The following is a 13,638-nucleotide window of genomic DNA, read 5'->3' as shown; positions in this document are numbered from 1 at the left end:
GGTGACAAAGTGAGACTCATCTCCAAAAAAAAAAAAAATCTAGACTGCTTCTTGCTAAAGGCTTCACCCATCCGCAGGGCATGGATCTCCACCTCCTGGTCCTTCCGGTGGCATTTGCATTTTAGGCATCAAGACAGAGGAAGGGATGAAAACGGCTGGTCACGTGTGCACATTGGTGGTTATTTTCAGGTAGACTTCATGAGGCTGTGTCTTAGTCCATTTTGTGCTGCTATTAATATAACAAAACACCCGAGACTAGATAATTTATAAAGAAAAGAAATATAATTTATCACAGTTCTAGAGGCTGGGAAGTCTAAGGTTGAGGGTCTGACATGAGGTGAGGGCTTTCTTGCTATCATAACATGGCAGGAGGCATCATGTGGGAGAGACCCCACTCTCACAATAGTGAACTTGCTCCTGAGATAACAGCGTTAATCCATTCATGAGGGCTCTGCCCCATGACCTAAGCACCTCTTCTTAAAGGTCCCACCTCCTAACATTGTTGCACAGGGACTAAGTTTCCAACACATGAGCTTTGGGGGACACATGCAAACCATAGCAGGCTGCCACACAATTTGTCCACTCGTCAGAACCCAGTCAGGCCACATCTAGCTGCAAGGATGTCAGGGAAACATCATCTTTATTCGGAGCAGTCATATTCCCAGCTAAAATTTTTATTACTGTGGAAGAAAAGGAGAACAGCTCCTAGGGGACATACAGCAATTTCTGCCACATACCTTAGTTAGGAATCCAAAAAGGAAACAGCTTGAAAACGAAAGAATGACAGAGGTGGAAGAGTTCAAAGCCTGTGGTATCTTTTAGAAATCATTTTAGGATCAGCTGAGCCAGCTCTCTTCAGAGTTTTTTAGCCCATTAAGTTCACCTGAAGCCATTTAGTCATGACATAAAGTTAATCCTCAGAACCCCTTTGTGGTATTAAATCCTTTTGACTATATCAGACATGTTTAATCCCTGGGTGACCTTTCCCTCATTTAGAAAAGATAAGACAAAAGGTATCTCCATTCATTCATTCACTCATTCATTCAACAACTGAGTTCTTCACCGTTGACGGAGCTCGTGATTTAGGGGGAGGCGGAGAGTAATCAACGGAATGTGAAATGACAGAGGAGTAGTGAGGACACTGGCAGGGCACACACGTTGGGGGCTGTGATCTGGTCAGAGGGCTCAGGGAGCTTGCCTGAGGATTTGGACTCATTCCTGCACGAGTGTCTGCTTTCATAGCAGCATGGTGAGTTCTAGGAAAACTACCCCGTGTGCTATGTTGTGGCTGCATGTCATGGATCCTGCCTAGGGCACCATATGTCGAAGAAATCATTACATAAGAACAAGAAGGTCAGAGTGAGAGGAAGATTAGGGAGGTAGGGGGCCTGGTGCTGCCATGGAGGCTCAGAATCTCCATGACAGCAGAGACCTTCCTTGTGCTGGAAGGTCCTGAGACCCTCCTGGTGCTGCCATGGAGGCTCAGAGTCAGCATGATGGCAGAAACCCAAGGAGCTAATACCAGAGGGAATTTTCTAATAACTGTAGCCATCTGCATGGAGGAAGGGAGTTTCCCATCTCCTAACTGCCCCAGTTGATTTCAGTGACCTTCTACAGGCTGTAGCAAAGAAAGGTTCCCTGGATGCTGTGGACCCTCTAAGGGAGCATCTCAGCTCCCACTCAGCAGCTAGAGTCTGGGACTCTGTGGGACATGGCATAAGGGAAGGCCCTGGCAGGCATAGGTGAGGTGAGGATAGCACCAGAAGAGGAGACCACCATCGGTCACCTGCTGCTCCCCACTGTACCACCCTTCTGCTCCCCTTGGGCAGGGGGAGACCTTTGCAAGCAGTGAGCATCTAGCCAGCCAGCCTGACAAGCTAAGGTTGTGGAAATGAACCAGTGGATCACTGTCTACACGGTATACTTGGGAATTCACTCCTACAGCTTAAGGCTAATGGACTGATGATGGGTCCTGTCCCCTGACCAATGTTAGCTGACTGGTAAATGCCACCTGGAGCACAGTGTCAAGAAAGAAAGAGCTTAGAATCCACAGGAAGAATATTACAATAGACTGGTGATGTCTGCCTTCTCCCTAGTGTGACTGTGATGAGAAAATGAGACATATATATGAAAATGCTTTGTAAAGTGTGAAGTCCTACCTAAATACTAACCAATTATGGGAGCTACCAGTTTTAGTAGTTCACAATAACCTTTAGGCTAGATACTATTAATTGCCCCCATTTGATACTTGGGGAACCAAGGCATAGGAAAAATAATGTAAGTTGCCCAAGGTTGCACAGCTAACAGGCAAAACTGTAGCACAAGTCTAGGTCTTTCCAACTACAAAGAAAGTGCTCTTTTATTTTGTTGGCAGAATGTGGAGAATTATGATTATACTAATAACTGTTAATAGATAAACTGTTCTGTTTCGTGCTGCCTCATCCCCAAAGCCCCAGCTTGGAGGCTAATAGATGTGCTTACGGTCATTTTTCAGTCCCTGAAAGGTTGAAACTTGCCTTCTACTGAGCTGGTCAGTCTTGCCTGCTTTTCTCTTTATCTACTCACAGCTGCTGTACCCAGCCGTATAATGGCCCTGTTCATGCCCAGCTCACCAAGCCTCAGTGAACACTCTCTACAGGGTTTCCTGTGATTGATTACACATCCGCCAGACTGAGATTTTCAGGACCCTTGGTGAATTTCCCTTTTGGTGCAGAAGTATGATGACCTCAGCAATTTTCCTTTCTTGAGGACTGACTGTGTTTCTAGAACTGTTTTAGACACCGAGATCTGGGACAAAATATGCAGGAGTGTGTGGTGGGTACTGTTAGCTGTGATGATTACCCTCACGCAGTGGTTGGCAGTTGGCAAAACACTTTCATGTGGATTTTTTCTCCAAACCTCGGTTTTGTCATCTACAAAGTGGATGTAATGACAATAATAATATGGTCCAGTCTCGTCTCATGAAAGAGTTAGGCTATAATAAAGTCACCACTTGTGGTGAAAATAACACAATATCAGAATCACCCTTGACTATTGCCCATGGAATATAAAGACAAACCACCTCTCAAAAATCCAGTTTAGGCTGTTTTTCCTCCAGCATGAAAAGTGATTACAGTTTCTTTGGTTGAAGTAATGGCAGTGCCTTCTCACGTAATGAAAACACTTCCCTTCTAAGAGTAGGCTCACTCTGAACCAGAGTGCTCATGCTGCTGGAGGCTGGAGAGAATGACGTCCTCCAGGGATGTCACGGGGTACACAGCACACTGAGCACGAGGACAGGAGGCTCCCTAGCCTCCACAGCCAGGATTTCTCTCTCCTTTGACTGTGTGTCATTGAAATAGGCATGATTTAGTCTCATTAGATCTGATTTTCTAACTTGCTTACTATGGACAATATTGAAACTTGAAAGTAACTTGCTTACTGTGGATGTCTTAAAACTTGAAAGTAACATGTGATGAAACAAACCCCAGGCTAGGTGATTGCACTTGGGCTCTACCTGCACCCGTGGGACCTTGGGCATCAGAACTTGCAGGTCAACATCTCACCTGAGTTCCCAAGTTCTCAAACTGCGTTTTTAAAGTCAGATCCACAGGACCTTAATGACCCTATTAAAAATGAAAGTATATGTATATGTTTATGTGTGTGTATGTGTCTGTGTGTGCCCATTCCCACTTCCGCCAACACCATCTCTGCCTGCGCCATTGTGATACACTCCGCCCTGGCCCCCTTCTTCTTGGCCTCCTAATCCCTTTTTCACTTGGTTGCAAGAGAATCTTCCAAATACAACCTGGTGTTGCCGTCTTCTTATAGCAAACACTTGGATTTCATCTGTGTGTATGAAGTACACACAAACAGATCTGGAAGGATACATACTCAACTGCATGAACTGGATGAGGCTGTATAGGGGAACTTTGACAGTCTGTTCCACATAGGAACTGCTGCCTAAAGAATATTTTCACTATGTCACCTGCATAAATATAGTATCTAATAAATACATTAAAAAGAGAAAAAGAAGAAAAAACACTTGCATTTCCAAATGCTTCTGGGGTAAAGACAAAACCCTTATCTATCCCTGCCCATCCCCCATCCCCAGCAGACTGCCTGTCCTTCTCTGTGCCCCCCACACACTGCTCTTTCAGTCCTTCCTGTGTTTCATGTTTGCCCTGCCACAGGGCCTTTGCATGTCCTTGCTTTCTCCTCTGTCTGGAATGTTCTCCTTTTTCTACTGAGTTAACTCCTAAGGGAAGAAGCCTTGATGACTGGATTGGATCCTTCCTGATCCTACCTGAAAGAAGGGGACTCTCTTTGTCCCACGTGCCTTTCTTTTATGCACCTGCCCCTGTAACTGTTAACTGTTTTTATTTATTTGTGATGCTGGATTAAAGTCTATGTTTCCCTCTCCACACACTCTCATATAAGCTCTATGAGATCAGGGCCCTTGTCCATCCTCCTCACTAGTGTGTTCTCAGCACCTCTCACAGAACCTGGCTTGTGCTTGTACTCATTATGTATTTAAGTGGATGGACGGATAGACAGACAGAATGGACGGGTGGACGGATGGGTGAGAGACACAAATGAACATCATCAAATTATTAGTCAGTGTGAATTTTTCCCCCTAGTGATAAAACATTTCAGTACTTTGAAGAACGTGTTATAATTGTTCTTTTAGAATGGAAGGGAAAAGTTACTGAAGATTCTATTTGCCCTTTAGATAATAGACATTCCAAAATATCTTGCTTTTTTTTCTCCCTGCTGTTTAAAAAATCTTTTAATGAGCTTTCACACCTGAAGTAGCAAATGACCTTTTCTAGAGCCATCTATAGAAAACAAAGGGTGATTGGACCGGTGGTATGGTTCCGCCCTTGGAAAGGCAGGATCAGCCTTTTTAAACAGTGGCTCCTGTCTGAAAGTGACCTTGCCCTTCTTAGGGAACAGGGCCCGGTTCAGATTTCTAATTCCAACATCCTGGTGTTGAGACAACAGAGTTACGGAGTTTACCTAGCCCAATTGCTGATTGTAATAGCTGGACTTGCCTGCTGTGGGTCTAGTGAACCTGAATCTCATGGTTGCTGGGTTGTCACATTTCTTTCCATTCCTGAGCATAAGTTTCATTGTTTTCTCATACAACTTGGTCTTGATGAGAGACTTTTTTTTTTAATTTCAAATTAATATGAGGGTACAAATTTATGTTACATTGTTTTCACTTCCAAGATAAAGTTCAAGTTGTAGAAGAGCCATTCACCCAGGGCGTGCTGAACACCCTCACTGTGTGCATGTTAGGTGAGATCCCTCCACTTGCTCTCTTTCTCCCGCCAGTTGCCCTCCCTCCTTTTCCCTTCCCCCTCTCTCCCCTTTCCCCTCCCCTTGCTAAGCTGTATTTGGGTTTATCGTTCATGTGGGCATGTAATTGTTTATACAGGGTGGCCATAATTAGTACTGAGTACATTGTATATTAGATATTTTTTTCCCACTCTTGAAATACTTTACTAAAAAGAATGTGTTTCAACTCCATCCAGGTAAACAATAAAGATGTAAAGCCTCCATCTTTTCTTATAGATGAGAAAGTCTTTTAATGAGCTGTCACACCTGAAGTAACAAACGACCTTTTCTAGAGCCACTTATACAAAACAAAGGGTGAAAGGTAGGTTTCGTGAAGTCGCAGCCTACTGGATAGGGGCTGAGATTAGGTCCACCTCACTGAAGTCTGACTTGTGGGGTGCCGGAATGAGCGGTTTTCAACCTATGAAAAGGGACATGTCCTCTGAATAAAAACAAAATCATCCTTCTCTCTGCCTCTCTCCCAGGAAGACGATTCTGAAATCAAGTGAAAGTGATAGGTAGTAACATTTTATTCTTGGGACTCCAGTCCGGCTTGTTCCTTGCTCCAAGTCCTTCCATCACCCCCACCTGCCAAGCAGCTCAAATGTCCGGAGCTCCGTTAGGTCTTGTTGCAGGTCATCCTCTTGCATCCCACTCACCTGGGCCAAACTAGACTCCTTGCCACTAAGCACACATGTCCCTTACACGCTAGCCTCCGTTTCTGTGCTTTCCTCTAGCCGTATTCCACCCCTGCACCTCCATAGCTCCTGGTCAGAATCCTACCCATTCTTTCAGGCTTCTGCCAGACATTCTGCTTCTGTCAGAATTCTTCCTTGATCATCCTAGGTAGAATTTAACCTTTGGCCCTTGTAAATACTTATATTGTAGAAGTTATCTGCACAGACTTCAAGGCACTGTGTTACAGTGTTGTGTATTTTTCCCCTTTCTCATTTACTTGTCTCCTATTTGTACAATTTGTTGAGGCCATGAACTATCTCATTTATCTTTGTCTCTCCGGGAGTTCTCTGGGCATAGTAAGCCCTCAGTAATCATTTGTTGGATCAATGAATAAATAAAAATAATCCAACTTATATCCTCAAACTCATGAAGAAAAAACATTTATCCAGTTGTCTAAACTCCTTTGTTTAAGGTAACTTTTAAGAAGTATGGAGAATTCTCGAAGAAATAAAAGTGGACCTTCCATTTGATTCTGCAGTCCTATTACTAGGTGTCTACCCAGAAGAAAAATCATCATCTTACCACAAGGACATTTGCACTAGAATGTTACTGCATGCAGCTCAATTCAACAATTGCCAAAACGTGGAGTCAACCCAAGTGCCCATCAATTCATGAATGGATTAACAAACTGTGGCATATGTATACCATGGAGTACTATTCAGCCGTAAGAAAAGATGGAGACTTTGTATCTTTTATGTTTATCTGAATGGAGTTGAAACACATTCTTCTTAGTAAAGTATCACAAGAATAGAAAAACAACTATCCAGTGTATTCAATACTAGTATAAAACCAATATATAAACAACTAAATGCTACCAAAAAACCCCCAGAAGTATAGTCTAGCAAGGGTGGGGGAAGGAGGAAGAGAGGAGTGGGGAGTAGGGAGGGCAACTGGTGGGATCTCACCTGAAGTGCACAGGGTTATCCAGGGCCTTCACATGCCCCCCTGGGTGAAGAGTTCCACTACAACTTGAACTTTAACTTAGAAATGAAAACAGTGTAACCTAAACATTTGTATTTCTGTATCAATCTGAAATTAACAATTTTTTAAAAAGTAACTTTTGGCTATATTAAGCCCTACTTGGGCCTCTTTGAAGTATAACCTTAAGGCAACCTTGAAGTGAAGGTTTTGCTCTGTGTGTGAGAGAGAGTTATTAATCTATGTAGTAGATAAACAATTATTTGGAATTATATAGTCATCTAAACCTCAAAGCAAAATCATTCCAGTGCCTCTGTACAGTTAGTTAAGAGGAAGGTGAGAAATCATCCAAAAAATTTCAGCAGAATCGAATCTGTTCTACAGCCCCGCACCCTGGACGAAGCAGATGACCTCCTCAGTTTTCCTTTCATGGACGAAGCAGATGACCTCCTCAGTTTTCAGCAGATGACCTCCTCAGTTTTCCTTTCAGCCTTGCTATTTCAGAGCACACAGCCCTTCCCTTGTTCTGAAGACACTAGCCAGCTCAGCCGGAGACCAAGTGTCCTTTCTGAGGCGTCTTTGCCAAGTCTGCAGTTTGGGGATTAGAGTATGCACTTTAACAAATCTTTCTTCTGGAGCAGAATACAGTTGGCTTGCTTCACCGCCATTCTTTCCTATCTTCAAAGGGTGCCAGGCACGCCTGAGTAGTGATTAAAAAAAGATTAAAATTCCATTTGTGTGTGTGAGTGTGGGGCTGTTTGAACACTAATCGATTCTTTTAGTGGAATGTTAAGTAAAAGCATGCAGATACCAGAAGCGGTTATTTAGAGCAGCCAGTCAAAATCCATTTCCAATTTGTTGTTTAATGTGATTTCCACATTAATTCTGCTAGTCTCCTCCACAAACTCTCCCTCACTTTTCTTGCCATGCTCCTTCTCAAGCCCTTTGCTTCCTGCAGCAAAAGGACGTCTGGAAACGAAGGGCAAGTTTAGCAAACGATGATTGCTGAAGCAATACAATCACGGCCTTTACAGACAAATCTTTGAGGCTACAAAATTAAAGAAACTTAAAATTACTTCTGGATTGATAAGTCCAGACGTGCATGCTCTTTTACATAATATTAAGGGATTGCTGTTGCATAAGAATTGCTGTCTTTTGAGAAGCATTGTTCCTGCCTTTTCTGTTGTTAAAGGTCTTGTGACATGTGCTTCTATTGTAGTGTGCCACTATTAACTAGGAACTTTTTCTTTTCTTAAAGAACACCAAGTTTCCACATGAGCATGTGACATCCTGTTAATGAGGAAACTCTCTAAATCCTGTTATCAGCAGAAGCCAGTTGAACTGGAGGGGGTGTTCCATAGGTTGCTCTGCAGGACCCACAGTTACGTTGTATGCAAATTGCATTTCCTCGCCTCCTCCCCCAAACCTGGCCATCACAAACACTGGAATGTATCTTGTTTCCATAAGCATTCTCTGAAATAATGTGATGGTAGTGGCTCTCCCCTACTGAGAGGACCCACTGTGTCCCAGACACTGAGTTAAATACTTTGTATAGATGAGCTCAGTTAATCCTCCCAACAACCAGGAGTACTTTTTCCTGTTAGTTGTTCCTCAGCCAGGGAAACTGGGCTTTACCTACCCAGGAAATGAAACCTAGTTTTTCTAACTCTAGAACCTCTAGAATGCTCTGAGGTTTTTTTTTTTTTTTTTGCAGTTTTTGGCTGGGGCTGGGTTTGAACCCACCACCTCTGGCATATGGGGCCAGTGCCCTATTCCTTTGAGCCACAGGCGCTGCCCAGAATGCTCTGAGTTATTAAACTGACTCCCTTGCCCCATTCGTTCAGGGCCTCTGATAAGCCAGAGCACAGTGAAAAAATACCCCTGCCTTCAGAAAGAAGCGTAAGGTCTAAACTAGGGGGAGAACAGCCAGATCTGGTTTGGTCCTTGGGGCTGAAAAGCTGTAGGATTTGGGGCAAGTCCATTCTACTTTGTTAGCCTCAGACTTCATATCTGTAAAATGAAGCTGCTGGATTTAGACAAATGGCTTTCCAACTTTATTTCAGAATCATGTGAAAAATGTGTTAAACACACACACATCTTCCTGGACTCCTGTCTTAGTAGATTCTTTGTTAATGTGGATTCTAGCATCCAGGAATTTGCATCTGTAATCAGGATGCAGAACCCGTAACTCCTGCCTTTTGAGAGAGGCTGATCTGACTGCAAACCCATTAGTGCCTCTGCGGGTTCTGTTATCACACCTGTGTCCCTGGGGCTTAGCACACTACATTGCACAAAGTAGGTGACAATAAACATTTGGTGATAGTTTGAACTTAATAGAAATCTTAATCTGCACTGTCTCCAGAAATTCCGTGTCTGGACATCAGAGACTCCTCCACCACCTGCAGTTAGCAACAATTTTTGTCCAGGCTTGTGGGTAGGATCCGTAGCACCCCTTCAGCTCTGTATACTCTGTGATGTTAAAACTAGTTTTCCACTCTACCAAAGGCTCAGACCTATTACTGGAAACTTTTTCAACCTGTGTAATAAAATTCAAGGCCTATAGCTACATGATTTGGTGAGATGTCAATGTACAATAGATTCTTAAAATCCTAAAGGAGTCAATATCCGCAGTCTGTGTAAATTATGACAGCATTCATGATGTATCATTCATGAGTTTCTTGGGTCACCTGAAAGTACTTTTGGGGGTAGTATATCTCCATTTTCCGGAGATGAGAAAATGGAGGTGCCTGTGACTCCTGTAGCTTTTGCAAGGTCACACTGCAAGTACTGTTTCTGAAAAAAGAAAAACTATCCCAAGAGTCAAAGGATATGGCTCTTATCCTCTTGTCTATGGTAAGGGCTTAGTTGGGTAGCTCAGCCTGTTTGGACTTCAGTTTCTAAACAGGTCTGTAAGATGGTGGGAGGTGGACTAATTTTCTCTGAGCAGCTGCTTAGCTCAGATGTTTGAGGACTCGAACAGATGTGTGCTTAGCCATGTGGATGCACTATGTCAGCAAGTCTTCAAGTCCTCTTGCTTTAAGGAAGATGTAAGGACTAAGAAGATTACCTAAAACAGCATAGGTCATCTCTGGCGAACCTAGGAAGGAGGGCAGAATGTCATTAGGGCAAAGACAGTGGAAGTAGGTGTGAAATGCCCGGGACGCGGGAATCTTAAGCCTCAGTGCCATCAGTTCAGCAACCCAGCGTTTCCTTCTGAAAACAAGATTCAAGGAGTTCACTCTGTGAGATCAAGACTGTGAGGTTCATCCCTATACCCCATTCCCAGTGGCACTAGAAGGCTTTCACAAGCACATGAGGGAAACAGTGCCATTTGTGGAATCTTAGGCTCTTAACATGTCCTTTAAGTGTTGCTTAACCTTCTACTCAAAGTATCTTTGGACATCATGTGGGACCTTGTTAGAAATGCAGGCTCTCAAGCCCCCCACAGACCTGCTACACCAAAATTCTCCATCTTAGGCCCCTCAATTATTCAGTAACTTTTTTTTTTTTTTTTGAGACAGAGTCTTGCCCTGTTGCCCCAGGTAGAGTGCCATGGCCTCAGCCTCGCTCATAGCAACTTTGAATTCCTGGGCTCAAGCTATCCTCCTGCCTCAGCCTCCGGAATATGTGGGACTACAGGTGTGTGCTACCACACCTGGCTAGTTTTTTTCTGTATTTCATAGACATGGGGTCTCTTGCTTTGCTCAGACTGGTCTCAAACTCAAGTGATCCTCCTGCCTTAGCTTCCCAGAGTACTAAGATTACAAGCATGAGCCACCATACCTATGCCCACCCAGTAACTTCTATCACTAGTGCTCACTCTATCCTCAGGACCTCAGAGAACAAGATGACTTTTCCCATGCCCCCAGGGCTTTTTCCCCCACCCCAGTCCTTATACAACACAGTTTCTAATCTTCCCCATCCAGGACACATTCCTATATATCCCAACATGGTTCAGACTCCCTGGGGCCAGGCAAGTAACACAAATGAGAGATGAGAGGCCGATGAAATCCAGTAAGAAATGGTGGGGACTGTGGTGAACTAAAGAGACAGGCACCACCCAAACAGGGCAGGAGTGACCCAGCCCAGCCGAGGATTGAGGAAACTCAGCCTCAAGTATTGACATACATTCTGGGTTTTCAAGAAAAGCCAAAAGTCTTGATAAAACCATATGAAATCCCCCTGTTTTTTAAGCTGGTATTAAGAAAGCCAAAATGAAACAATAGACACCGTATAAGACCCCAGACTGTGTCTGCCAACAACCACCTTTGGCCCACACACCTCCTGGTTTTGCCGTCTCCAGAGTGATAAGTGTCTGTTCAACTTGGTGTGACCAACACAGAGCAGGCAGGATTATTATCTGCTTCATTGTAGACCAGCAGCTCTGAGTCTTGAGCATGTATCAGAATCTCAGGGGGATCTTGTTAAAACAAATTGCTGGGCGCAATCTATTTATTGCTCTGCTAACAGAGGTCTAGTGTGGGCCCCGGGAACTTGGTTTTCTAAGAAGTTCCCAAGTGGTGCCAATGCTGCTGGCAAAGCAGCAGCTGAACTTTGAAGACCAGGGCTTTAGTTTTGTGCCTTCCATTAAGAAGCCTCATTTCACAGCTTCTTCAGTCCCACCATAGATGTGGAGTGAGCAACCAAAGTTTCCAATCCGTGGGCAGAGGAAGCAGGAAAAGTTGTCGAGAGGGAGGGCTGGGGAAAGGAGAGCTAACCAGGCCCCGGCTAATCAGCCCTGACGTTGCAGCAGCAGAATATTACCACGGGCAGGTCCCTGGCCCCACCCCAAGGCTTGGTTTTTCTGTCTGTGGTACAGGGAAGTGGCCTTAGCTAGCTCAGCTTCCAAATATATTTGTTTGCTTGTTTGGAAGATTTTCCTCATCTGTTTTTAGCAGATGAACTTTTTTTCAAGTGAAATTTCACATGGAACCTCGTACATAAAACAGAGGCATTGCTGGTGTGACAGAAAGAGGCGCCTCCTGTAGAACCACAGCCTGAACTGATTAGATGCTTCCTTAAGGACCTTCCAGCTCAGCATCTGTGATTTTTAAGAACCCAAGAACTGTTGGCAGACCCTGGGCCTTAGTTTTTGTGGTTTTCTTTCCCTCTCTGACCAAAACAAACTGGCATGCTGACTTCCCAAGAATTATCTTTTTGCAATTCAAAGAGGTCTATGAGAGAGAATGTGAAGGATTGTTATTGTCACTAGAGCTATTGTAAAGATGTAGAGCTGTTGTGGAAAATCTGCTTACATGAGGATCAGCCAAAGACTTAATAAACAGGTGCAGGGATGATTTTATTCAGGTAGCTTCTTGTTAACACTAATGTCCAGCGAGCCACACATCGGGGCCTTTGTAGTTAATTTTATATGAAATAGGACTATTGGATTCTGCCTGCCACAGTGACAAGAACAAGTCTGCAAGATTTTTAAATGAGCGAGGTGATTCAGAAAGCGTTTATGTGAACACTGCGCCATGCAGTGTTACCTTGAAGAGGCTCTGAGACTTGACTATTGCCATGGGGAAGTATTGGGCTCCTTCTGATGACCCCAGTCACAGGAACTCAGCCTTCTTTAATCAGGGAAATCACTTGCTCTGGACCTACCAGGATGGGCGCACCTTTCCAGACAGATGGTAAATGCTGTCAGAGCCCAGCCCATGGGGGCTGCTGTATATTCCTTTTTGCTCTCAGCCAATTGCTTGTTCATACAGTCCACACCCATTTGCTAGATGTTTACCCTCTTTGGGACTGGTCCCTCAGTACCACAGAGGGGACCAAGACTTGTCTTTTACTCCTGCTGGTGAAGCTCCTTCTTCTCAGGCCAAACATCTCGTGGTCTATGCCCCGGATGTTTGCCTACCTGCCTGCCTGCCTCTTAAGTCCATGAAACGTGCTCCATTTCCTTCTGGTAAAACTGAATTCCTGAAGTGTCTCCTCTGGGCCTCTGCCCTGTCAAATATGTAGCCACTAGCTGTGTGCGCTTGGGCATTTGAAATGAGTCTTAATCGAAATGATACACAATGGATTTCAAAGATTTAGTATCACCCCCCTAAAAGAATGTAAATTACCTTGATAAATTTTTACATCAATTGCATGTTGAAATGATATTTTAGATATACCATATTGAGATAAAGAAAATATTTGATTAACACTTCACTTTCTTTTTTAGTGTGGCTTGCATTATATTTCTGCTAGGCAGCACCACCCTAGCCCTCTCTTCTCCCAGGGTGAAAAGAATTATCTGTCTTTTTTTCCCCTACTGGTTTGTGACTTCCCAAAGGGTGGATGGACACTGCTCTTGTCATCTTGCTGACCTTAGCTCACCTAGCTGGCACATGGCAGGAGCTCACAAAGGTCTACTGAGGGAATGAATAGATGAACTGATAAGACAGATCATTAATACCAGATCAACTGATACGCCAAAAGCTCCCCAGCCAGTGTAACGTCTGGGTAGGTATTACTAAAGTTATTTCTCCTTTTCTTTCTTTTCACATCTTTTATCTTTTTTTTTTTAAGGGCTCACACAATCGGCAAAAGAAGACGCTTTTCTTTGGAGATGGGCAGAAGCTGAAGGACTGGCATGACAAGGAGGCCATCTGGAAGGATGCTCAGCGCGTAGGTACGGAGGGCAGGACCTCCCATCACAGGCTCAATGGAGGG

General features: G+C 44.0%; 1 protein-coding gene across 1 annotated transcript in view; it reads left to right on the top strand.

Moving 5' to 3' along the window:
• The window catches only part of GALNT10 (polypeptide N-acetylgalactosaminyltransferase 10), a 221,049-nt gene that overhangs the window by 89,685 nt on the left and 117,726 nt on the right, over window positions 1-13,638 (top strand). Inside the window, exon 2 of the mRNA XM_003782019.3 lies at window positions 13,495-13,597. Coding sequence (XP_003782067.1) covers window positions 13,495-13,597 — 103 coding nt within the window. The remainder of the gene's footprint in view (window positions 1-13,494; window positions 13,598-13,638) is intronic.

The sequence above is a fragment of the Otolemur garnettii genome, unplaced genomic scaffold, assembly GCF_000181295.1.
Source record: "Otolemur garnettii isolate 467f Iridium unplaced genomic scaffold, OtoGar3 scaffold00003, whole genome shotgun sequence".
Classification (NCBI taxonomy): Eukaryota; Metazoa; Chordata; class Mammalia; order Primates; family Galagidae; genus Otolemur; species Otolemur garnettii.
Note: the sequence above shows the minus strand (reverse complement) of the source record. Positions and strands in the feature narration are given on the sequence as shown.